The sequence below is a fragment of the Podarcis tiliguerta genome (assembly GCF_965153285.1).
Source record: "Podarcis tiliguerta genome assembly, chromosome: 1".
Lineage (NCBI taxonomy): Eukaryota > Metazoa > Chordata > Lepidosauria > Squamata > Lacertidae > Podarcis > Podarcis tiliguerta.
The window spans coordinates 70090349-70116967 of NC_139534.1; the positions used below are offsets into that span (position 1 = coordinate 70090349).

General features: G+C 43.5%; 2 protein-coding genes and 1 long non-coding RNA gene across 8 annotated transcripts in view; 2 read left to right on the forward strand and 1 right to left on the reverse strand.

Moving 5' to 3' along the window:
• Positions 1-1376: 1376 nt before the first annotated feature.
• On the forward strand, positions 1377-13640 carry LOC310672263 (NADH-cytochrome b5 reductase 2-like). Of its 3 annotated transcripts, none has more exons than XM_083429194.1 (9): positions 1377-1523; positions 3383-3529; positions 6869-6941; positions 7345-7451; positions 9276-9405; positions 10667-10750; positions 11622-11707; positions 12131-12230; positions 13084-13640. In XM_083429194.1, exons 1-9 carry the CDS (start codon positions 1509-1511, stop codon positions 13254-13256), a joined length of 915 nt encoding a protein of 304 aa, XP_083285320.1. In that variant the 5' UTR covers positions 1377-1508; the 3' UTR covers positions 13257-13640. The 3 variants fall into 3 exon arrangements, with proteins under 3 accessions (XP_083285320.1, XP_083285321.1, XP_083285322.1); XM_083429195.1 differs by having other exon boundaries at positions 1454-1823; XM_083429196.1 differs by lacking the exon at positions 1377-1523 and adding an exon at positions 2917-2941.
• An 806-nt stretch (positions 13641-14446) lies between these two features.
• PPFIBP2 (PPFIA binding protein 2) overlaps positions 14447-26619 on the reverse strand; it is a 113072-nt gene continuing 100899 nt past the window's right edge. For 2 of the 4 annotated variants that reach the window (XM_083429172.1, XM_083429173.1), the window contains 4 exons: positions 25338-25526; positions 23484-23663; positions 17441-17506; positions 14447-16601 (listed from right to left, as the gene is read on the reverse strand). In XM_083429172.1, coding sequence (XP_083285298.1) covers positions 16533-16601; positions 17441-17506; positions 23484-23663; positions 25338-25526 — 504 coding nt within the window. In that variant the 3' untranslated portion in view covers positions 14447-16532. Of the gene's footprint in view, positions 16602-17440; positions 17507-22858; positions 23664-25337; positions 25527-26619 lie in introns of those variants that run through there. The other 2 variants (XM_083429174.1, XM_083429175.1) reach the window with 1 other exon arrangement.
• LOC310672272 lies at positions 19069-22359 on the forward strand. Its single transcript, XR_014508486.1, has 2 exons — positions 19069-19187; positions 22228-22359. It is a non-coding gene; the product is annotated as an uncharacterized lncRNA (long non-coding RNA).

Below are 26619 nucleotides of genomic sequence, written 5' to 3' on the forward strand. Positions count from 1 at the left end.
TATTTAAGTTTCTGTGTGCATTTAGTGATTACTTAGGTAGAAGCACTTGATGAAGATTAAGGATAATTCATAGATTTATTGTAACCTGGAATAGTCACTACAGCCTTACAGTAAAGATAACTTTGTTCTTTAAATGGATGTATGATATTTTTAAAAAGCACACTCTCAACTGCCTGTAGTTTGAAGCGAGGGCAAGGAAAGTAGATGTCATTGGGTGGGGTGGGTGGTGCCATTGAACTCTTAATATGGCTGGATGTTAAGCAAAGCAAGAGGGTAAGACAACCTGACTTGGTATTGAAGTCATAGTGCCAGCACTGCCCAATGGTTAACTTTACTTGTAGAGTCTTGGAAGGGACCTGACTGGGGGGGGCGGGATATCTTGGAGGAGGGGAATGTCATGAAGAGTTTCAGCTGTTCATAATTTACTACTACACCACGGATTCCTCCTATCCCAAGATCCTAATATACCTCCAGGATCCTTCCATACTTCTGTAATTTTCCTGAATCTTTACTATTATTATTTTTTTAAATACAAATAAATATAGTTTATCAAATCACATGGTGCATTCTCCTATGGAACCGATGATGGACATTTAATATTTATGTGATGGTTTGGAAACTGAGGTTTCTAATAAAGAGCTACTCAGATTCCTGCTCACAACAGCCAGGCTCACAGTGGCCAAACACTGGAAGTCAGCTGCAGGAGATTTGCAAAACTATTGGAACCTCCAGTTCTGGACCATTGCATTAATGGGAAAGTTAACAAAACATACATCCAAAAGTGAAGGACAACTTTTCTATAGTTTGGCATCCATTTATTGAATATGCTCAAGCAAAGGAATATGATTGGCAGCCGCCCTCTTCCCATGGATTCCTTTGGGAAAAACATTCTTGGATAATATGTTCAGGAAGGACGATTGTCTGGAACCATAATGCTGTTTTGGGAATACACACTCCTCTCATCCTTCCTTCCTTTTCTCTTTTCTGTTGTCATTATGGGGTTTTTTGTGTATTGGAAAATGAAAATTAAGAACAATCACCTCCCCCCCTCAAAAAAGCTGCATGGTACATTCTAGTAACTTTACCCAGGTCCCTTCAATGCCTCCTCACGGTTCTGCCAACCCGTGGACCATGGAAGTAACCAAGGGAAGGCAGTGAGCGGGGGCACCTGCCCCCTTCCCAACAAGAAAAAAAATAATTAAGTGAGGTTTTGATTCCCCAACATGAAGCCTGGCTACGCAGAAACCGTTCAGAGACGCGAGGCGCTTCGAGGTCCCGAAGGCGCTTCAGAAGCGCGCTCTGGAACAGGCCGTGCAGCAGTCGCAGAAGCCAGGGAACTGGTTGCTCTTTAACTTCAACGAGGGACTTTGCTCTTTAACTTTAAGCTGGGCGGGAAAAGCTCCCGGAGGAGGAGAGAGAGCGGGCTATAAACTCCTGAGGGAAGAGAGGCGTCAGGTCCCGTCGCCAAGCCGGTCGCGCTCTCCGTGGGAGACCTGCAGACGTGGATCATGGAGTCCAGTGTGGTGAGGAAAGCGGCGTCGGGCGGGGGGAGTGGGGCGCCAAGGGGACCCTCTCCCCCCCCAGCCCAGCGAAGGCAGTCCGGGGACGCTAGTGCACTTTGTACGCCCAGGTGCCTGAAAAGGCCATTCGCCTCAGCTGCCTTTGTTTACCTTCCTCCCCAATGAATCGTTGCCACTGGCATTCGGGATCTGGATTCTTGTCGAGTTTAGGGCTGCCGCGCGGTAATGAGTGAAAACGAATAACTGAAAATAAACTGCTTCAGACGAGTTGCTTCCTCAACAGCTTTCCCTTCCTCAAACGAGGTGTGTCGTCCCCCCCCCCCCCGCGTTGTTCTCATCATTTCCTTATTTCTTTGAGAGTCTAATTAGGGTTGCCAACTTACAGGGGGCGGGGGATGGCCAGACCTGCTCTTGTGCCTTTTAGATGCCTGTTTGTGTGCGGAAATGCACAGCTGAAGCCTTTTTGCAAGCCTGCAGAGAAGCATGAAGGGCAGCAGTCCCATGTCTGTGTGAAGGCACTGTATGGAGGGGCTGACTGAAAAGCTGGCAACCTCATCCATGCAAGTTGGTGGTTCCCAATTAGCTAAGTATCCCCTGTTTCTCAAAAACAAACAAATAAACAAAACCAAAACCACAAGCTATGGACTTTCTCACTTTTGAGAATTTTGAAACCTCTATGGTAGGTTTTGTCATGTGCCATGTACCCTCTGGGTGGCTTATACAGGCTCCTTGGGGTTTGCGGACCACTGAGAAGCACTGATGTAAGTGACTCTGTGTATAAAAGTGAGAGCTGATGGCAGTGACAGATCTTGGGGTCCCAAATTTCAGCAGTGCCCTGTGTGATGCCAAAATTCAGCACTATCTTGCCCCATTCTAAATCATAGTTGCGGTACTACCCCCGCCCGAGGCTCTGCGTCCATTGCGGCTGAACCCTAAATCCATCTCTGATGATGATTGCCAAGTGCACAAGTGTCTTGACATGAAATGAGAGAGGTGGTTTTTGGATTAGACTGGTTCTTGTAGAACCGGTTCTGTGCACTTTGTTACTTTATCCTGAGCCTTGCACACAACATGCAGATAAACCAATCTTTCCTGCCTGCAATTGTCCTTGAGAAATTCAAGGCTCAAAGCTGCTTTACCATTTGACTCACAGTATTGCTTTGAGCAAGCTTCTGTTTCTCAGGGATATCTACTGCATGGAATTGGAAGGGGCTGTGACGTCATTATGGTGAAGCACATTGTTTGGGGCTGAAAACTGCTATGGAAATGTGATGCTAAACTGGCACAACTGCAGCACATTCAGTGTTTTGTGGGGCGGTTAGCCTGCATGATGCCTGAGTCCCTTTTCTTATTCATGGGGTCCTGGTTCCATCAAGGGTTAAAATCTAATAGAGGATTCAAGTGCTGAAGTAAGCTTCTTGGTGAGTTAATGGCCCTAAGTAGGGTCACTGGTATAACAAAGAGATTGGTTGTGCCAGATGTCAGATAGGTGGGCCCTCTTCCCTCACCTGGCTGGTTATTGGAAGGACAATGGCCAGTGTGTGTGTGTGAACTGGCAGGCAGAAGCCAGAGAGTGAGAGCCATGCTTGATTTCTGTTTGATTCCAAGATTGTGACTATGGGAGAAGCAAGACTTTATGGGGTGATAATGCTGTGAGCTCTTCCATCTTAGGCACAGGTTGTATATATGTGTAAATAAACCATATATCCTAAAGGCACCACAGTCTCTGCTGTCCCTCATTCTGAGGAAACCGAGCCCTGGGTAAGTGCCTGGAACCCCTGGCATCTTGCACTGCTCAGAGATTGGGGTGGCATGCAACAGTACTTACTTAGCGTGTGTGTGTGTGTTTTCTTCTCTTCCAGGATCTCTCTTTCCTGATCGTTGGGATGGTGGTTGCAATATCTGTTGCATTGTTGGTTTTTAAACCAATGGCCTCTCGGAAGAAGAAAGGTCCAATTACTTTACAAGATCCAAATATCAAGTATGCATTGCGTTTGAGAGAGAGAGAGGTAAATTATCTGCTCTTACATGGTTTGAATGCACTAAGTGGTCTTATACTGAATTAATCCATTGGTCCATCCACAACTGTATTGTCTATTGTGGCTGGCAGTAGCTGTCCAGGATGAGTTCCTTTCAATTGCAGATGACAGGGACTAAACCAGGGGCTTCGTACATGCAAAAGTTGTGCTCTTTATTGTTAGATTCATAGAATTGTAGAGTTGTAAGGGATAACAAAGGTCATCAGGATGCAATGCAGGAATCTTTTGCCCAGTGTGGGGCTCGAACCCTTGACTCTGAGATTAAGAATCTTTTGCTATTATTGTTAGATTTATTTATACCTTGTGTTTCCCTGACAGAAATCAATGCAGCTTGCAGATAAAAAACAAGAATAACTAAAAACATAGAAAAAGCAATAATTAAAATACAATTAAACATTGATAGAATTAAAACTGTATAGATATATAAAATCTGTTTCAAAAATATAATTACCCTAAAAGCAACATGGCACCAGCCCTTTAATTAAAAGAAGTCAATTCCTAAAAGCCTGTTGGAGCAGGAAAGTATTCAGCTGCCAGAAGGACAGCAAGTAAGGAGCTATTCCAGCTTCTCTAGGGAGGGGGTTCCAGAGTCTGGGAGCAGCTACCCGGGCAGCCTTTCTCAATCTGTGGGTCCCCAGATGTTGTTGAACTACAACTCCCATTAACCCTAGCCAGAGCGCAGGGGTGATGGGAGTTGTGGTCCAACAACATCTGGGGACCCACAGGTTGAGAACCACTGAAGGCCCTCTCCCGCGTACCCACCAAGCTTGCCTGTGAGGGTGGTGGGACTGAGAGAAAAGCCTCCGCTGAAGATCTCAAAACCCAGGCAGGTTTGGATGAGGGAGTAAGGACCTAAGCTGTGTATTCTGTCACTGAACTAGAACCCCTCCTAGCTGTTTGCATTTCATAGCAAGAAACGAACTTTGACATATTTCCCCTGTGTTACGGCTGTATCTCTGTGCCAAATCACTGCACAATGCACAAAATGCCTCTGAAATAAAAATAGCCAATCTTTACTAATTTCAAGGTACTGAGCACAAAAATGACATTAACATTAGTTGATTGGCTCCTGTTTAGGAGATACAAAGTGTCAGTACGCCTTTGAGCCGATGCCAACGACTAGGCTCAACAACTGGATCTGCCCCGACTGGGCTAGGCGACTGGAAAGCACTTCCAGAGACCTTCCACTCCTGGAAATCAGGTCTAAGTGCACTGGACCCACAACTGTGAGTTGTGAGCACCAAACTCAGCAGAGTATGAACAACACAGAAGAAAGCGGTGAAGCATAACTTCTTTTATTTCTAATAGCTACTGCAATCTAAATTAAAGAGGTACTGGCTTGCATGAGTGTTACAGTTCTCACTCAGCCATCTAATCACTACAGAGATAACACACAGACTCTCACAGGCAGGAGCGGAAGAAGCAAAGAGCAGTTTCTGCCCCCTCCTTTCTGAAAACATCAGGAGATTCTCGCAATGGGAGGGGGTGAAAATATCCAAACAAAGATGATCATGTCTAAATGACCTAGTCCACATTGAGTACACGATTTTATTTGGCAACGATGTATTTCAAACTCCACACATTCTTACACAAGAAGAACTGAACAATCTTGTTTTGTGAGCCGTAGAGCTGTGCAAGGCCAAAGCGGATTTACTGGGATCAAGACTTCAGCAATGGAATCTTCTGAAGGAAATTGTCTGAGTGACTTCAAATCACGCTAGTCATGAAGATCACCTTATGTTCTGCTATGATGTAAATGGCTTGATGAATGTCCTTGGAATCATTCAGGGTGATGAGAAAAAAAGCTTGGGATGTGTTTTGTCTGGTGTCAGCTAGCTTCCATGGGAATGTCAGAGCAGAAAACTACAAGGAACTGGTTGAAGACGTGTCACTGTATCGCAGACCTGGCTGCAATATGTCCTTAAAGATCCACTTTCTCCATTCACACTTAAATTTCTTTCCCGACAACTGTGGTATGGCTAGTGATGAGTTTTCATCAGCAAATTGCAACGATGGAGAAACGATTCCAGGGGAAGTGGTCTGCTGCCATGTTTGCTGACTTCTGTTGGACGCTGCCCAGAGATGCTACTGAACAGCTATGCAAGTGACAGGCTAAGTGGCATTGGATGTAGAAGCCGGCTTAACCGATGCATGTTGTCACGTGCACATTCTTCAATTGCCGTGTTTTTCGCTCTATAAGACGCACCCGACCATAAGACATACCTAGTTTTTAGAGGAGGAAAAGAAGAAACAAGAAAGCAACGCAAAGCCTCCTGAGCGAAGAGGGAGGAGCGCTCCCGCAGCGCTCAAGAGGCTTTGCGTGGCTATCCCTGGAGAGCAAGAGGGATCGGTGTGCACCAATCCCTCTTGCTCTCCTGGCTTCAGCAATAGCTGCACAGCCTGCATTTGTTCCATAAGACGCACACACATTTCCCCTTACTTTTTAGGAGGGGAAAAGTGCGTCTTATAGAGCGAAAAATACGGTGTATAGTAAACCTTTGCACATCTCTATGAAACAGTAGTCATTTTTGTGTTTTCATTGTTGCATTTGTGTTCAGCACCTCAAGATCTATAAGAAATGACTACTTTTATTTCAGAGACATGACTTACGTCAGAATTTGTTGTGCAATGTAATGAACCAAGTAACTTTCTTCAAGTGAAAGAAGACTGCCACATCCCTAAACAGCCATTGCATGGACAGAGTGGGGAAGCAATCACTGTGGCTGGACCAACAGGGTCAGATGCATTTGCCTAAATGCTTTTATGTCCTGCTCATAAGTGTCCCAGAAATATCTGATTGAGCCCTGTAGGAAGCCAAACGCACCAGATTGATCTAGCCTGGCCCCTCTTTTGTTCTTAAGCCAATCTTAAGTCAGTGCCAGATGATCGGCTGAAGTAAAACAGGGCACAAGCTGAGGTGAAGTGGAAGGTATTGTTTGGTATAATTTTACATGTAAGCTTTTTAAGGAGCTTGGCTGGGAAGTAAGTTTGAAAAAACAAGTGAGGAGATGAAAGCACACAAAACAGTTCTAATTACATGCAAAATGTAGGTCCTTCTAGACTAGATGACCATAGAATGATAGAATTGTAGAATTGGAAGGTACACCAAGGGTCATCTAGTCCAACCCTCTGCAATTCAGGAACAAAGAATCAAGTTCTTACAAATGTGGAATGGGCATTATGTGGCACCTGTTCTGCTAATCAAAGCAAATCCACGAAGAGTATTATGTGACTTTAAAAATTTGAAGTTTTGGAATGTTTTGTTACATAGCATAACCCTACAGTACCCACCTTTTTGTGTTTTTACAGGAGATCAGTCACGATACCAGGAGATTTCGGTTTGAACTTCCGTCATCAAAACATATATTGGGCTTGCCTGTAGGTAAGCATGGCTGCATATTATGATTTCTAACACAGAGCTTTTTGGGTGACAGCACCCCATCTCTGGAAAATCACTCTGGGAACTCTTCAGAACTGATTCAACTCCAATGTCAGTGGAGGCAAATTAAGATTGTACAGACTTTTCTTGGCATAACAGCTTAAAAATAATGATGTTTGCAAGCATAATGTGAGATTGTGTTGGTTTCCAATTCCTCATCTTCCTGAAATTGATTTCCACGTGTTTTCAAGCTTATGTTCACAACTATGAAGATTCTTTCTTTATTTCTTTATTTCTTTCTCTCTCTCTTTCAAAAATGTAAATTTTGAGCAGCCCAACAGTTTAGCTAGTTTGTTAATGCTATTATGAACTTTGGAATGAAAAGTTAACAGTTTCTCCCACCTAGGCCAACATGTATATCTCTCTGCCAAAGTGGACGGTAACCTTGTGATCCGGGCCTACACTCCAGTTTCTAGTGATGAAGTGAGAGGCTATGTTGATTTAATCATAAAGGTATATTTAAATTTATTTAATGCTGGTAGCTTGATCCGCTTAGATTTTGGTTCTATTTCTCATAAACATGGGTCTAAATTTACAATTTGCAACCAGAAATTGGATAATTTTTAAATTTATATCTGAAGAACCACACTAGGTTATTATTAACATTTTTTAAAAGTGTATGGGCTCATTCTGGAATCAGAGAATGGTGTGGAAATGATGGGAAATACGCTTTGCCTCAGCTTTCTTTATTATACATGTTAACAGAGGCTTGTCTGTCTGGGCACTGAAAATAAAACACAACTCACATTTGTGTGTGTGTCTCTGTGTGTATACAATGACCTTAAAGTGCTCTCGTGGGTGTTTTGAAGATTGGTTCTACTGTGGGTACTGAATATGTCTGCAGGTTCTGCTGGATTTAGTGGGTTATAGGGGTGGGGGGATGTAATGATGTATATCTTGAATGCCAGCCACTGAACTTTGTACTGATCTATTCCCCCCCCCTCCCCAGATCAAATGTATAGTTGCATGTTAAATGTGCTGCTTTATGCAGGACATAAGCTTAATGTTTTTACTTGGGGAAGGAAGAAGCTTTCAAAATCCTGGTTGCATCTTGACATTAGGAAGATGAAGTACAGAAACAGCTGGTTCTTTCTTCAGTGATACATTGGAATAAATGTAACTGAAGCAACTTTATTATTATTTTTTCTTGAGTACTGGACCAGTGTGTGTGCAAGTGACTCCCCCCCCCCCCCCCCCGTGGCTGGATCATTCATTGCTTCAGTAACTGCAGTAGGATGGAAAAACCTGAGTTGGCTAAATTAATGATTTCTTTTCAAGCCATCCTTGTATGTCACTCTGTTGTGGGGTTTTGTCTTCTCTTGTGTATAGTAGCAACATTTAATCTAACCCAGGATTCTTCCAAGGCTTGAAAAGAATCATTGCACACAGGGAAGTATTAATACAGGCACCTCCATCATTTATCCTCTTGCTCCTCTGCCTGATGCACACAAATGTGGCAGGTGAAAGTTATCCAGGCATGGAATAAAGAGGCTGAAAAAACTTAAATCTGATAAATATGTCTATTTCAGGCTTTTGTATAAAACAGAAAGGCAGGGCCAGTGCTATGCCATCCATACTAAATATAGGATGTTTCTGCTATGATATAAAGATTAGTGACTTGTGAGCATATTGTGTGATGCTCTGTAACACTTTGTAATGAGAAAGGTGAATCTTTTGCTGTTCTGGGGGAAGGATGTCAGAGAAAGGGTGGGGAACCTGTGGTTGTCCAGATGTTGGATAATAATAACAACAATAATATTTTATTTATATCCCGCTCTCCCCAGCCGAAGCCAGGCTCAGAGCGGCTAACAACAATAAAAGTAACACAGCATTCTAAAAGCAATTCATTGATTTCATAACTCTCATCATTCCTGACCATTGGCCATGATGGGAGTTGGAGTCCAGCAACATCTGAACGACTACAGGTCCCGCCCCCTCGCCTACTTCTAGGATGACTTCTTACCAAAAGCTTATCCAGAGATCAAATAAGACTTAGTACTTTAGACTTGAGTTCTTAAAGTTTATCTGCTAGGGTAAATAGAAGTGCAGTTTTTTTGTTTGTTACAAACTCTGGGAAACCTGGGATTTTCTGGGTCTGGGTTCTATTTCATGTTTTGTGTAATAACAGACCATTGTGACACTTGGTTTTAGCTCAAAGGGCAGAGTGAAAAATGTTGTTATTTACTCCTTTCCATTGCATCTCACTGTTGCCTTAAAGTAAAATGGCTAAATGCTTTCTACCACTGTTGTGTGTTCCCCCACTTCCTCTTCAAACAGGTTTACTACAAAAACATTCACCCCAAGTTTCCAGAAGGTGGGAAGATGTCCCAGCATTTAGACAACCTGAAGATTGGTGATACCATTGACTTCAGAGGACCTAATGGACTTCTGGTATACAAGGGGTCAGGTACAATAAGGTCACAGAATTCAGATGCTTAAAATAGCTGCTAGATGATGTGATGAAGAAGATATTTGGGGCAGTCTTTCACCTGTTGTCCGAACACTGTAACATTAGTATGCTAAAGAGGGTAATCAACAGGAATTTGTGACAACTGAACAGTGATGGTGCTCTTGAGAGACAGATGGGCAGAAGTCACTGAGAGATCAGAGTTACAGCATCTCAGCTGAAGCAGGGGGGGCTTCAAGATGATGTGTATCTCTAAATCATTTAAGCTATCATGTGCTGCAGTAGAATTGGAGCAGTCATTTCATCAGACTCTGTGGAAGGGAGAGAGATTGGGCTGCAGGGCCTCTCCATCAGTTCTGCTGAGATATCACAAATATTTGGACCCTCCACTTACAGAAATCTTTCAATTCCAGGCTGTCATTACAAGAACTCTACAACTGAAAAACAGTGCCCCGAGTTTGCCTTTTTCTTTCTTCCTACCAATCTTTTTCTCTCTCTCTTGTGTCACTCACATCAGGCTTATAAACTAAAAGACATGGCACAAAAAAAAAAAGATTGGTAGGGAGAAAGAAAGAGGCAAACTCAAAATTTAAAAAGGATCACACTGGCCAGAGCAACTTCTAAACATATCACTTATATTTGTAAGCTGCTCTGGGCACGTCTTTTTCTTTCTCTTTCTTTAACTGAAGAGTAGGATAAAAATGCTTTAAATAATTTCCTGCTTGGCAGGGGGTTGGACTCGATGACCCTTGTGGTCTCTTCCAACTCTATGATTCTATTCTATGATTCTAATAATGTATTTTAATTTTTTTGCTAAGATAATTGCTAACTCCAGTCCTTTTTAAAATACATGTGCATCAATACCTTCTCTTACAGTGCAGTCCTATGCATGTTTACTTGAAAGTAAGTCCCACTGTGTGCAGTGGGACGTACTCTCAAGTAACTATGCACAGAATTACAGCCTTAATTACATAGTTTTCTATTCCATGTTAGGTGCTGTAAATGAAGCAACGTACTCCAACCTATAAATCCTGGCTTCTACTGGCTAGACTATATTGCCTCACTGTTAATATGATGAGTGACCAGCTGTGTAACTCAATCCTGTGTTTACTTGGAGGTAAAGCCTACTGTTTCAGTAGGTTTACATAGGATTGCAGATTTAAAGAGCAGTGTTGCATGGCACAGTGATTAAATGCTGCTGAAATGGTCATAGGTTCACTCTTTGATTTGCCTTGACAGCTGTAATCTCGTTTTCACACAGGTAAATTTTCTATCAAGCCAGATAAGAAGTCTGAAGCAAGGATAAAGTTTGCAAAACATGTTGGAATGATAGCTGGAGGAACAGGTATGATATTATGCCTTGGTGACGGGACAGATAGGGCTGAGCACATGGCAAGAACTAAAGTTACTGCATATATTTTATGTGATCATTAAACTTTGGGTGGGGCTAGCTTGAGGCTTTCCCTTATTCATTGTGGGCACTTCCGAAGTCCTTCATGTCAGAGGACTCAGCTCAATATTCAGTTGCATCAGCCACTGTTTCCTTTCACCTGCTGGAGAAGTCTCCTTTTGCCCCATGGCAGAAGGGTGGAAGGTAGCATTGCAGGAAGAGCTGGGTGGGAGAAGCTGTGGGTGCATTCTTGTGGGGCAATTGTGGGGCCGCTAAGAGGCAGGAGTGCTTTCTGTGTTGCACCCTAGTAACGCTCTGGCCAACATCAGTTTGAGAACTGAGTGATCTAGAACTGTCTGGTTCAGTGAAAACATCCTGAGCACAAGAGCTTGGGGTCATGCAATAATTCTGGAATAGTTACCATCTTGGAGCAGGTAGTATTGATCCCACTGGGTGGCTGGGGAAACCCAGCCAGATGGGCATGGTAGAAATAACTAAATAAATAATTAATAGTAGTAGTAGTAATAATAATTATGATGATGATGATGTTGATGTCATCCTTAGGAATGTACTTACCAATCTAAGAGATTTAGTCTGGAGTGTGAATTCAGTTACACTGGATATAGTAAGTGCAGGCTAATCATCAAGCACTACTGCTAAGCAGTCCATTTCCCCTTGTCCTATTTTACTGCTAGTCAAACAAAATCTGGGACGGAGTAATCTAAAATCTTACAAAAATCCAATTAGGATAAGGCAGCATTGGGTCTCTGATTGTGGGAATGGAAAATAAACATCTAGTTGTTGCTTTTGGCTTTGATTTTTATAGGAATTACTCCAATGCTTCAACTAATTCGTCACATTACAAAGGACCCCAAAGATAACACCAAGTGTTACCTTCTTTTTGCTAACCAGGTGAGTAGACTTCTCTAGTTTATTCATTTTTCTCTGTGGTTCTCACAAAGGATTTTGAGCAGTGGAACTGAAACAGGGATTTGACAAGCAACAGTTTGAGTGTTAGGAGGCAGCCAGAGAAGGCAGCTTGTATGCATTTTCCCATCCAGGATAAACCAGAAAGTTTGGCCAGAAAGTTAATGTTAATAACACTTACTCAGAAGTAAGGTCAGTTTGCTCTGCTTCACTGGAATTCTGTTCTAAGCAAAGGCCTCAATGCTAAACTTTTGAGGAGCTGATTGATTTTACCTAATAAGGTAAAAATAAGAGGGGGCAGTGAAGTTAGAAACAATGGTGCATAAAGGTGATTAAGAGAGGTGTGTGTATGCATGAATCTCCCAATTATTGTACTTCATGGATGTTTCACTGACCTTCTACCGATAGACAGAAGAAGATATATTATTGAGACCAGAGCTTGAAGATGTAGCAGCAAATCACTCGGATCAGTTTAAACTGTGGTACACTTTGGACAGACCACCTCAGGGTAAGCGACACTGGCTTTACAGACTAATGAAGCTTCTACTTGTATGCAAATAATTTGAGTATGGCACACTTCTAGTGTAGGGATAAGTTTGCCTTGCTATGATGTTAGATAAATTCTAGTGAGCTTTTAAAGTTTGTGAACCAGGATTTTTCTGTCTTCGATCATTTTTCCTGGTTGTTGTTGATGATGCACCCCAGGAACCCTTGCAAAGCAAAATGCTATTTCACTAGTAAGACAAAAACATCACGTGTTAAGACTTTTCTTTGGGGGGGTAACCACAGGAATCATGATGGTTAGGATTTTCTTTTGAGGGAGGTGAGAGGGGAAGAAGGAACAGCAGCTCTAAGGAACAACCAGCAACTTTTTTTCCTCTTGGATTAAGACCAGGAGCCTGCCCCATATAGATTGTTGCATTTTATACATGCTGTCAATGCTGTTTGTAAGATTCAGTAAGAGCTTTACTAGGTTCTAGTTACGTCTTTGGAATGTGCATCAAACTGTCAGCTGGAGATCTGATGGCCCCCTGTCAGGAGTGGCTAACGTGTTGCTGAGCTCCAGTTTCCCATCAGCCTCCACCCAGCATGGTGGGGAAGTCCAGAACTATCTGGTGGACCACTGGTTTCCTGCCATGCATGATGGTCTCACTCATTCAATGCAGGGGCTTTATGGAACTGAATCGGGAAGCTCTTCTAGATAAGAGAGCTAAATGTGTTTGGATCATGATCAAACTCTCTCTGGATATTACATAGTAGACATATCTGATGTATTCTTAAGGTGATATAATAGACAAGTAATTAATATGGAAGACTAGCCCTGAAGCTTTCTAACTATGTCCACCATTTTTTCATTTCAGGCTGGAAGTATAGTGCTGGTTTTATTACAGATAGCATGATAAAAGAACATATGCCTCCCCCTGCCAGTGAGACTCTGATTCTGATGTGTGGACCCCCACCTATGATTCAGTTTGCTTGTCTGCCTAATCTTGAAAAGCTAGGGTATGCCAAAGAAAACACTTTTGCTTATTAAACCGGAAGTTGTACCATCCCTTTTATAGTACGTTGTTGGTACATATAAATTTTGTGTTAAAGCAAGTAGTAAAATTGATGACTGATGGGAGTGGTATTTCCCGGACATAGCTGGGATGTGGCCATTGGAAATCCCCAAAATGTCTGGGATAATCTGGATGTATGGCAACCGGTGTTTATATCAACACTGCTTCTCATACTAACGGTGCTAGGTTATGCCTTCCTCTGCATTGAGATGCTGCTTAAACTGTTGCAACTATGTAATTACAACGGCTTCTTTTGTCCAAAAGTAGTTCTATAACCAGTAGAAGAATGCTGCATTTAAAAAGGCTATCGGGGAAGCTAACAGTTTTCCATTTAATAAACATCAAATTGTTTTGTAAAATTTGTTTGTGATGCAGTAATATAATTTACTTCACAATGACCATTCAAGTATGTTCATTATTCTGTCATTGTCTCTCTTCCCTGGCCTGGATTTTTCACATGCCATCAGCTTTAGTGAATCCCATCTCAGAAAACCAGGGGGAACATCAGTGCTTCCTGTAAGAACCATGCAAGAGTAGGCAGAAAGTGAAATCTGCTGTTGAGACCATCCTATCTGTTGGGGCCATGCTGCCATTGGAGCATGAAAGCCAAAGCCCATTTTATAGGTTGGACAGCATGAAGAGCTTCACTGTTGGGCAGGTGCTCCTCCAAAGGAGGGGTGGTGGTGGATGTAAAAGTGGGGGTGGGGGCAGGCAAGCAGTCTCAGCAGGATTCAGTCTTCAATTTCAGAACCATGTATGCAGCATTTGGGCAGTAAACCTCCTCTTACAGCTTCCCTTAAGCCGTATAGCCAAAGACACAAATATGGGCTGTTTCCTGCATAAACTGCATTTGAAGACACTGCAGGGGTGTCTTCCAGAGTCTTAACCACCCAGCCGTTATGACATTGCCTAATTATACTGTAACAATATTCTAAACATTGCCACAATAAACTATTCTAGATAATATTGATGACATGTATACATATACATTTGAGCCATATTGCTCATGCAAGTCTTGGCGTAGCTTATTCATATTCAAAACATTGCACCACCAATTCTTAATAGCCTTGAAGTATATTCATTGACTGTTGCTCATGAAACTCTTTCTGCAACATTGGAACTCTCTGAGCCAAACATTCATACCTGTGTGTCAAATAGGAAAACCTTTCTGGGAACATTTGTTAACCAATTTTATTTTCTTACACTTATTGCCAACCTTTTTTCCTTTACGGAATTCAAGGTGACATACATGTCGTTGAGAGTCACCCACCCAAAGCACTGACCAGACTCAGCTGTGCTTTGCTTCAGGGAGGTGGCATCATCCAGACCACAAACCCTAGTACAGACTGTATGCATGCATATGCTTCAACAGTCACCTTTGTAAAAATGACATACAACAAACTTTTTCATGCCTTTGAGGTTAAGAGCGTGCACTAGCTCGAGAACTGTAAGAAATGACACAGATATAAATACGTTCAAAAGCTCTCCAGGGCTGAAAAGCCATTAAGTAGTTTATGCTTCAAGTATTCCTCTTGTACAAGCATTCAAGGACCTGTTACTTAATAGTAAAGTCCAAACGGCCACCCACCCCAGCTTTCACAGTTTGATTCAATGGATGTCTGCTGGCTGCATGTTGACCTCTCTCTTGCAAAATGAAAACATTCAGAGTTGTGCTATTATTATTAGGATGGCAACAGAAGTTACATTTGGAATGTGTGTTTTTTGCGACCAAAACTTTGTCACCAGCAGGTGGTACCCTTGCCTAATGATGTGTAGATGTCCACAGTGCTACACTAGAGCAGGCTTGAAGGTCTTTAGAGCAGATCTGCATGAGCAAAGATTTAGGAACAAAACAAGTAGATACAAAATGCTCTGCTATTTGCTATAAAGCTAGTTTTTGAACAGGACAGAACAGTGTTCTGATTTTCATAAAGGAAACAAGAAGCAGCTGTGTGCAGTACAACAGTCCTAATAAACAGTCACATGAATACTGCAGTGAAGAAAGTAAGGTAATACAAATACTTTAAATTAAGGACAACTTTTTCCCCTAGTGTGGAAACTTCTGCCTCCAGAATATTTATGGAATGGGAAAACTTATCTTAATCTCCTGATCTGTGGCAGGCTTACAACATTCCATCTGCAGAACTACTGAGACTTTGAAAGAAAAAAGCCTGGGTGTATGAAAGGCCCACTGCTTGCTTTGCAATTTAGGTTGAAAAGTTAAAGCAACCCTCTTCTTCCAATTAATTCCTTAAATTTATAGCAGGCATTATTAAGGAAGGCAGTCCTCACAATTTTATCTAAGTTTCAAGCAGCTGGTGGTTTTACTGCTTTCTGGTAGTCCATTTGGTCCGTTCATGCTCTCTAAACATCATTTTCTGAGAATTGTTTTGTTTTTAGCTATTATGGTAAAAAGCTCATTGAGCACAAATCCATAGAAATTAATCCACTGTAAGCATACTGCAAGAGTGAAACTGCAGCATTTAAGAAATGCAGTATCAAGGTAAATGAATATTTTCATTGCATCTTGAGCAGAGATTTTTTTTTAGCTCATCCAATATAAGAGATGCTGGTAAGGGAGAATGTCACAGAAAGAAATAATCATGCCAGTGGGGCACCACTTCACTACTTGGCCTTATGAAGTAAAGGACAATACATTTTCTCATTGCAGACCTCATGTACAATGCAGAACACAAGTTGGGAGGGAGAGAGGAAAACTGAATACTGGACTGGAATAGTCTTTCAAGGGTGGGAGTGTTAGTGTCCAACAGGAGACACATTAGACACAGCTTTAGTGTAAGTGGTCAAGTAAATAATTAGCATGTTTATCATATCAGGGGATCGTTATACCAGACTGGAAGAAAAACATGGTGTTGGTTGTACTAACCATTCATAAGGGGTGATTACCTTAGAAAACTAACATGATTCCAATAATATGCACCATGAGCAAGTACAAAATATAGAAAATGGATCACTGACTAGTAAACGGCTCACTGTGCTTTAAAATATATTTACATACTCTTAATTATACTACTTCTAAAAATGTTGCATAGGTTCTTTGACTGCATGTATTAAGTACCTAGACCTTAGGGTTTTCATTGCTGTTGGGGTGGGAGATGTGAAAAGCAGCACTTAAAAAGGTTTCACACATTTCAGTGGCATATTTTTAAACAGAGCACCCAGCCTGGACCAGTCATATCCCCTAATACAACTGAGGTATTAAGAGCGGTGTTGGTCACATGGAATCTTCATCACCAGTCCTCAAACGTTGTTGTTAAAAATCTATCATCATTCAGCAACTGATCTTGGCTTAACATAGTCTGGAAAAAAACAAACCATAGTAGACTTCATAAATCACAGATGTATGTGATTAGATCCTCTACAGATTTAGCTGAGATTCACATGGGCATAAATCCTCTACAGATTTAGCTGAGATTCACATGGGCTTATTTAAGATAATTATTATATATAACACCCAGTTTACTAACCTAATTGGAAACAGTAGAAGCTAGTTGCACACAAGTAATTTGCTTAGCTATTTCATTTGCTTTCAGGCAAATTTAATCCCTGAAATTTATAGTGTTTATAGTGTGTGGAATTAAGGTCATGCATAGTATAAGCAACAAGACTTTGACTTTTGAGAATATCAGGTGTATGGAGAAATAGATGTAACTGCTCAACAAATAAAGCAGTGGCTCATATCCTTTACTGGCATTTGTACATAACTAATAGTCTTGGAAAGCTAGTTCAGCAAATGTCGCAATGCAGACTGGGATCAAAAGGCAATTGTGGCATGCATTAAACACTCTTCCCTATGCAGATAATCCCTTTCTGCATTTGACTTGTTTTGCAAAATGTGTGTAATAACCTAAAGTCCTCTTCTCATATGACTGAAAATTTGCTTAAGTCATTAGGAAAGATAAATTCATTTCGCATGCAATCTACAAAGATATAAATATTTCCATTCCAGGCCTTAAAATGTAAATTTACTTAGGTCAAATTTGTGTTTTTAATTGAACTCCATAATATAGTCTTACTTATAGGAGTTTTAACTATAAATGAATATAAATGAACATGAGTAATTAACATATCAATACACCTCATCTCAGTTTTGAATTTGCACATACGATGAGGTTATGAATGACAAATTAGTACTTACTGTGAGGTTGTTTATTCCTTGAGAAAGTTCCCCTATTTGCATTACTGTTCCTTCTGAATGTTCCATCTGTAAAACCATTCAGCTTGATGAAATTAAAACAGCTAATTCAAACACTACATGCTTTATATTTTCTGAACCATTGTGCATATACAAGAGGTGCTTTTATCTTCAGAAAAAAATAGGTTTAATTATATTACTATCTTCGAAGTCATTTTTCTGAATGTCATTCTGGTCCGACTTTAAATTTCATTTTTTTAAAAGCAACATTAGAATCTGAGTATTTGAACTATTTCTAAACTGCACATTAGCCATACTCAGAGTAATCAACACCTTTCCATTGAATATAGTCTGTTAATAGGATAGCAGGGCCAAAAATATTAAATTTGAGGCAATTCATTTTGCAATAACGTAACTAAAAAAAAATAATCCAAGGGGTTTGCCTTATTCATAATTTGGGTGCTATTCTACATTTTCAGAACAAAAGCCATTTTCCAGCAGTCAAGAGCATTTCAAGATGCATACATGCAGGTTCAACTATTCAGCATGCTGCCATCATAATTGGAAAAAAAAGGTTGTTCGTGCTTTGAATGTATTCAGTGATGTCAGTGATTTCACAAACCTGCCTATATACTTCATATTGAGATCCATCATTTTGGCACGTTCATTTTTAAAATTAGAATGATTCCCCCTCCACTACTGCCTGTAAATTTAAGCTATTAGAAACTCAAATTACCAGCAAGTCTGTATTAGGCTTTGCAACTTTTCCTTGCCTTACACACATACAGCCCTCTAATTCAGTTGCTCTCAATTTATGGCAGACAGCCTCTTCACCTGCAAATTCAAGCTTGCCTGATTATTATAACAAAGAGCCCAAACCTTAAAAATGTGATTTGCAAAACCTGCATTGTGTGTGTGTGTGTGTGTGTGTGTGTATATATATATATATATATATATATACACACACATACACAGTGGTGCCCCGCAAGACGAATGCCTCGCAAGACGGAAAACCCGCTAGATGAAAGGGTTTTCCGTTTTGGAGGTGCTTCGCAGGACGAATTTGCTATGGGCTTGCTTCGCAAGACGAAAATATCTTGCGATTCCTGGGGTTTTTTTTCCACTCCCCACCCCCTTTTTCTAAGGCACTAAGCTGCTAATAGCCTTTTAGCAGCTAATCCGCTAATCCCTTAAGCCTTTAATAGCCGCTAATAGCCGCTAAACCGCTAATCGCGCTAATCCGCTAATGGGCTTGCTTCGCAAGGCGAAAAAAACACTAGACGAAGAGACTCATGGAATGGATTCTTTTCATCTTGCGAGGCACCACTGTATATGTATATGTATATATATATATATATATATATGGATAACGACTGGTGGAATCCAACCAAATTTGTTTCTTTAATCAACAATTCCATGTGTGATGCTACTCTCTTCACACCTGCCTTTGCATATGCAGTGCTTCCACCTAAATGCAGGGGAGCCTTCATTTGCGCAACAGATCTCTTGTGTATGCAAGGAACCACTGATACTTTGAAAACCAATAAATTTTTTAAAAAGAAAGAAAATATTAAGGTACAGTACACATATGTTACCCACCAACAACACTGTACAATGCACAAAATACCTCTCAAAGGGAAATACCCAGTTTCAAGGTGCTTAACACGAAAATGACAATAGTGTTAGTTGATTGGCTCCTGCTTAGGAGATGCAAAGATGATCATGTATAAATAACCCAGTCTGAAATACCGTATTTTTCGCACCATAGGACGCAGTTTTTCCGTCTTAAAAACTAAGGGGAAAACTCTGTGCGTCCTATGGAGCGAATGCAGGGGGGGAGGCAGGCAGAAAAAGCCCCCAAGAGCTACACACAAGCTTCGTGTGGCTCTTGCGGGCTTTTGCCCAGGAGGGAGAAGGGACTGACGCGGTCAGTCAGTCCCTTCTCCCTCCTCTAGAAAAGCCTTGCGCAATCTGTCCAGCCGCGGGGAGGCTGCGCAAGGCTAAAAAGGAAGCCCGGCAGTGAGCGCGATCCATCCCCTCGCTGCGCGGGCTTCCTCCTTAGCTTGCGCGCCTCTCCAGCCACGGGAGGCTGAGCAAGGCTAAAGAGGAAGCCCGGCAGCGAGCGCGATCCATCCCCTCGCTGCGCGCGCTTCCTCCTTAGCCTTACGTGCCTCTCCAGCCGCGGGGAGGCTGAGCAAGGCTAAAGAGGAAGCCCGGCAGCGAGCGCGATCCATCCCCTCGCTGCACGGGCTTCCTCCTTAGCTTGCGCGCCTCTCCAGCCACGGGAGGCTGAGCAAGGCTAAAGAGGAAGCCCGGCAGCGAGCGCGATCCATCCCCTTGCTGCGCGGGCTTCCTCCTTAGCTTGCGCGCCTCTCCAGCCACGGGAGGCTGAGCAAGGCTAAAGAGGAAGCCCGGCAGCGAGCGCGATCCATCCCCTCGCTGCGCGCGCTTCCTCCTTAGCCTTACGTGCCTCTCCAGCCACGGGAGGCTGAGCAAGGCTAAAGAGGAAGCCCGGCAGCGAGCGCGATCCATCCCCTTGCTGCGCGGGCTTCCTCCTTAGCTTGCGCGCCTCTCCAGCCACGGGAGGCTGAGCAAGGCTAAAGAGGAAGCCCGGCAGCGAGCGCGATCCATCCCCTCGCTGCGCGGGCTTCCTCCTTAGCTTGCGCGCCTCTCCAGCCAGCAAGGCTAAAGAGGAAGCCCGGCAGCGAGCGCGATCCATCCCCTCGCTGCGCAGGCTTCCTCCTTAGCTTGCGCGCCTCTCCAGCCAGCAAGGCTAAAGAGGAAGCCCGGCAGCGAGCGCGATCCATCCCCTCGCTGCACGGGCTTCCTCCTTAGCTTGCGCGCCTCTCCAGCCACGGGAGGCTGAGCAAGGCTAAAGAGGAAGCCCGGCAGCGAGCGCGATCCATCCCCTCGCTGCACGGGCTTCCTCCTTAGCTTGCGCGCCTCTCCAGCCAGCAAGGCTAAAGAGGAAGCCCGGCAGCGAGCGCGATCCATCCCCTCGCTGCACGGGCTTCCTCCTTAGCTTGCGCGCCTCTCCAGCCACGGGAGGCTGAGCAAGGCTAAAGAGGAAGCCCGGCAGCGAGCGCGATCCATCCCCTTGCTGCGCGGGCTTCCTCCTTAGCTTGCGCGCCTCTCCAGCCACGGGAGGCTGAGCAAGGCTAAAGAGGAAGCCCGGCAGCGAGCGCGATCCATCCCCTCGCTGCGCGCGCTTCCTCCTTAGCTTGCGCGCCTCTCCAGCCACGGGAGGCTGAGCAAGGCTAAAGAGGAAGCCCGGCAGCGAGCGCGATCCATCCCCTCGCTGCGCGGGCTTCCTCCTTAGCTTGCGCGCCTCTCCAGCCAGCAAGGCTAAAGAGGAAGCCCGGCAGCGAGCGCGATCCATCCCCTCGCTGCGCAGGCTTCCTCCTTAGCTTGCGCGCCTCTCCAGCCAGCAAGGCTAAAGAGGAAGCCCGGCAGCGAGCGCGATCCATCCCCTCGCTGCACGGGCTTCCTCCTTAGCTTGCGCGCCTCTCCAGCCACGGGAGGCTGAGCAAGGCTAAAGAGGAAGCCCGGCAGCGAGCGCGATCCATCCCCTCGCTGCACGGGCTTCCTCCTTAGCTTGCGCGCCTCTCCAGCCACGGGAGGCTGAGCAAGGCTAAAGAGGAAGCCCGGCAGCGAGCGCGATCCATCCCTCGCTGCGCCGGCTTCCTCCTTAACCTTACGTGCCTCTCCAGCCACGGGAGGCTGAGCAAGGCTAAAGAAGCCAACTTTTAAAAAAATCTCTCTATCTCTACCTCTTTTTCTTTTTTCGTCCTTTCTCCACCCCCTTATTTTCCTCTGGATCAGTGTTTTTATCTAGATTAACGTTTTAGTTTGGAGGGGGGGAATATTATAAAAAAGGAAACTTTGCAGCTTTTATTTTAGTACACAATAAAAACAGATTAAACAAAACACAAGAGAAGGAACTAGCACAGAAGAAGAAGAGAAAAGGGAAAGAGGGAGGATACAAAGCCATTTACGAGAGGTAGATCTTAACCCTTGCCTCACCTGGGAGCTTCTCTGGGCAGGAATTCCCTCAGCTTAAGTGGGGTGAGGGAAGAGTGGCAGGTAGGGGGGTACCTACCTAGACAGTGAAGCCACATGTCTCTCCAATGAAAATTGGGAGTGGGCATTGTGCGAAGTGGCTGTGGATCTCCTGCCACAGAAGTGTAGGACTGTATAGAGTTGGGAGGGCCACCCGAGGGTCATCTAGCCCAGCCCCCTCACAATGTAGGAATCACAGCTAAAGAACGCCAGGCAGATGGTCCCCCAACCGCTGCTTAAAAGCCTCCAGTGGTGGAGACCCCCAACACCTTCCGAGGTCATAGAATTGCAGGGTTGGAAGGGAACCCCAGGAGTCATCTAGTCCAGCCCCGGTGGACAGCGTGCATGATCCATCCCGTTGCGCAAGGCTAAAGATGCTGCTTAAGGCTAAAGAGGAAGCCAAGGCAGTGAGCGGGATGCATCACGCTCGCTGCCTTGTCTTCTTCTTTAGCCGTGCTGGAGAGGTTTAGCTCCTGGCTGGAGAGGTTGAGCGGCTATGGATGCCGCTCGCTGTCTTGGCTTCTTTGCTCTTTGGGGCTGGGGGGGGGGGAACCCAGGCTTCCCCCGCAGCCCCGAGAAGCTCTGGGAGAAGTGGACAGGCTGCACGCAGCCTGTCCCTTGGTCTTTGGGGCTGGGGGGGGGGAATAATATTTTTTCCCTTGATTTCCCCCTGTAAAAACTAGGTGCGTCCTGTGGTCCGGTGCGTCCAATAGAGCGAAAAATACGGTAAGTACAGTATTTCAGTGCTGTGTTTCAAACTCCTATCCTTAGCCTGAAGCTAAGGAGAAGTGGGAGGTATTGTTTGCCGGGGGTGTTATTTTAATTGTAAGCTTTTTAAGGAGCTTGGCTGGGAAGCAAAATTGGGGGGCGGGGGGGAAACAGCTAAGAGATGAAAGCACACAACACAGTTCTGATCACATGCACACCTCCTTCCTACCTGTTCTAAGGCTGGCTAGGATTGTAGGACAAATGGATAATGATAAAATTGCTTGCATTAGATAAAACAAAATAATAAATTACATTTTAAATTATGGAATAATGAAATGTGTTAGATGTAATGAGTCGTGCATATAAAAAATAATAATTAAAAAAATCAACTTTCAACAATTAGTCTTTTCGATCTACTACCATTTTTTGGATTCTGTTTCTGACTTGGAAACCAGAATCCACGGAAGTTGCATCAGACTGTTGTACCTTGCAGAAAGCTCAAGCTCCAGCTGCTCCATTTTTCAGGTTTTAAAAAATTACTTTACACACACTTCTCAGTATTACCAATAGGGCGGCAATTTGGATAACCTCTTCAAAAACTCTTTTAAGTTTTAAGCATGATTCCGTCACAATAATCACAACGTGAGAAGCTGGGACATTTCCCCCCAAATGCGTTACTTTTATTGTTTTGTTCGATAAAGTTGTTTGTTCATTCTTCTTCTTTTTTTATAGATATATCGTTAGCTCCTTTAATAACATATCATGTACATTCAGTGTGGTGCAGACACTGCACAGATGAAATAAGCATGTCTTATTAAAAATATACAATCCAGTTGTACTATTCGGAATAAAATAGACACATCTTTACAACTGCTTACAATATAAAGCTAATATAAAAAGTTAAAAATATCTCTGGGTAGCGCTTACGGAATATATATATGTATAAACATATGGCCCTGGAGCAGCAGTGCATGCACAGCACCCTTGCTGGATTGGGGCTTTGGGCTGCCTGGACTTCAACTACGACTGTTGTGTAAAGCTTTTTGCATTCCTGAAAAAGGGCTCAAGAAGGTGAGTAGGATGACACAGTGGTTGCAAATGGAAAATAATTCAGATGGCATTTTAAGTATCAGATTCTTCAAGCCTCATCCCAATACATTCATTAAATCCATGCAGATGCATTATGCATTTTAGGTTAAATTGAAACAAAAGGTTATTTGTAAGCTTTGGAATGCATGAAGAGGATGGAAGGTGAGTGAGATCAGTCCGCCTGGCCCACCTGATCCAGTTTGTCTAATTCTTTGTCAGGGAGGGCATTGTGCACTTTGTAGGAGCCGTAGCTTCTCTGAGTACCATTGGTGGTACTTGGGCTGGTATCCATAGGGCAAATGTAATCCGTAGATTCATCAAATTTCTTTTTTCGCAAGTTTCCAAAATGTGAAAATCCAAGTTTCTTTGGCTAATGAGAATAAGAAGGGGGGGGGGGGGAGGAAGAGTACAACATCAGAGAAACGTAGTACTAGTAATCATCATCATCATCCTTTATCCAAAGACCACAAAACAGTATAGTACAGTCATACCTCGGAAGTCGAACGCCTTGTGACTTGAACGTTTTGGCTCCTGAACGCCGTGAACAGTGAGTGTTCCAGTTTGCAAATGTTCTTTGGAACCCAAATGTCTGACACGGGTTCTGATTGGCTGCAGGAGCTTCCAACTGGAAGCTGTGCCTTGGTTTCCAAACGTTTTGGAAGTTGAACGGATTTCCAGAATGGATTCCATTCGACTTCCGGGGTACGACTGTATTAGGAACTGCTGCTTCAATTAATTGAAGCTGTTTCAGGTCAAGGCAATACTTAATACAGAGCTGTGAACAATGCTCTGTCTGTGTGTTTGCTGGCCCAGATTTGCTGCCATTAAACTAGGGATGGGGAACCTGTAGACCTCCAGAACTCTTTGAGCTCCAGCTCCCAACATCCTGACTGCTGGGCTGATAAGAAATGGGAGTCCATCACCATCTGGAGGGCCAAAGATTCCCCATCTCTGCATACACTCCTTGTTTCAGAGAAACATAGAATGCAGAGCCCAGTCCAAGGCATTTTGTCACCTGAGGCAGACCCCAAAGTGATGCCACCCTCCACACCAGGGAAGCCTGGAAAAAGGAGGGGAGAGAGAGACTGACATTGGGATCTGCTGCCCCAGTGAATCCTGCTGCCTGAGGCAGTCAACTCAATGCATGCTAAGGGTTACTTCCCTGAACAACTGCTTCCCCATGACTTCTAAATAAGCAAGCAAACTTATGCATAATAAGGGAGTGTGCTGCTTTCAGCAAAATGTTTGTAAGAACAGATCCCACTAAATATGTATTATTACTATAGGTTTGCAATCTTAATTAAAAGATTCAGCAGATAAAGTATTATTATTATTATTATTATTATTATTATTATTATTATTATTAAAATACACAACAGGTACTGATCTTGTATCCAACAACCGACAGGTCTTAACACATGCATCAATGTGTGAAAGCCAGGAGCTATGCACTTCAGTCTCATGGTTGTATTCGTACTACAGACTTAAAAGAATTGCCAGCTTCCTCACCAAGTCAGACTTAACAGGATTTTGGGGGGTGGGGTAAGCCATAACAGTTGCTAAAATAGGCTGTGGTGTACAGATATATAATCTGCTGCTGAGAAATTAAGAACGCTCACAACAACTCAACTCTTCCAAAGACTGGCTTGCAAATTTGCAAAGTAGGAAATTGTGGGCAAGTTTTTGTGCTGCACCAAGAATTAGTGCCAGCACAAGCTGATTCTTCCCCACTTCTATACACAGTCTGTGCTATCACCAAATCTGCTCTGGAAGGTTAGGGGGAAACCCAGAACAGATTTTTAAATATATATATATTCATCATTTTTATGTTATAATGATTAAAAACATGTATACACTGCAACAAGCAAACCACGAACAACCTAATAAAACGAAAGCAACTGACTGTGTCTTGTGCTAAAACTTTACCCAGGACAGATTTAGGGGGCAGAGAAATATCCTTGCACTGATATAAAGTATTCTGTTTAACACTCCGTTTAATACAACCCTGTGGTTGTGGTTGTTATTGTTTTCCCATGTGGCCTACCCGGACTTTAGCACTGGTAGTCAGAGGCGCATAAGCTGTAGATTCCAATATTTCTCTTTTTTCTTGTTGTGCCTCTGGTCCAATTAGCACGTTGAAATTAGTGGTTAAGTGGCGTCTCAGCAGCGTTTTTTGAGGTGGAATGTTGAGAAGCATTGCCAGAGCATCACCATTAAAACGAGGTTCAAGGATCTGTCAGGAAAAATAACACACATGCTGCATTTATACATGCCCCCAAAGCAACTGAGCATTCAGAAGGCTGCTTTGAATTATCTGAGCGCTTCAACCCTTCTCTGCAGCATTTAGAATGCTTCCTGGCGTTGCAGAGAGAAAGCAGCAGCTCTTCATTTGTTTGCAACCATCAGCTGTATAAAATTAACAGAACATTCATTTGCGATTTTCAGTAGCACCAGTTTAAGACTCTGTATAGGGTGATTGTAGGCACAACCATGCACAGAGCCTGCAGTTCCTGATCTACAGGTTAGTATGCACAATACATTTCCACGTGACCACGGTATGTTCATAATATTTGCCTGGATCCTCAGTTGCCTTTCTGTGAATGGAAGGGAACCTGATCATAACCATGGAAGGAGGTGGGGGGAGATGAAGTTTGCAGTTCTTTGCCCCATTCCCACACAGTTCTGGAAGGCCCCCGAACCTCCAGAGCACTTTGGGGATGGAGGGTGCACAGAGGGGGCTGCATTGGACATTGGAAATCATATTCTCCACGTCCACCGGAAGGAGCATCTCACAAGGAGATTTCTGCTCATACCATCCAGGTAAAGATATTCTTTGGGGAAAATCAAAGAAAAAGCAAGGGCATTGGACCTCATGGATCTTATAATCTAAACGTAGCAGAACAATGCAGAAGAAAAGGAAGGGAAAGGCAGAGGAAGAAGAGATGAATACGTGTACACACACACTTAAGTAAGAATGGCTTAGCTCCTCCATTCTAATCTCTCCATATGTTGTTGGACTGCAACGCTCTGGATCAGGAGTGGGCAACCTGTGGCCTCCTGATGTTGCTAGACTCCAACTCTCATCAGCCCCAGTCAGCATGGCCAATGCAACATCCGGAAAGCATCGCGTTGGCTAGCTCTGCTCTACAGACATCAAGGCGAGAAGCGAGGTTACAGGGAACCAGGCAGAGGGCCTTCTTGGTAGTGGTGCCATCCCTGTGGAACCCCCTCCCACCAGATGTCAAGGAGATAAAGAATGACACAACTTTTAGAAGACATCCGAAGACATTCCAACATTTTATTTCTGTTGAAAGTTGCCCAGAGTG

Bases quoted from the DNA above. Each gene is read 5' to 3' on its own strand.
- LOC310672263 (XM_083429194.1), top strand. The intron at 9,406-10,666 runs GTACAATAAGGT...GTTTTCACACAG, and splicing joins TCTGGTATACAAGGGGTCAG to GTAAATTTTCTATCAAGCCA. The intron at 12,231-13,083 runs GTAAGCGACACT...TTTTCATTTCAG, and splicing joins TTTGGACAGACCACCTCAGG to GCTGGAAGTATAGTGCTGGT.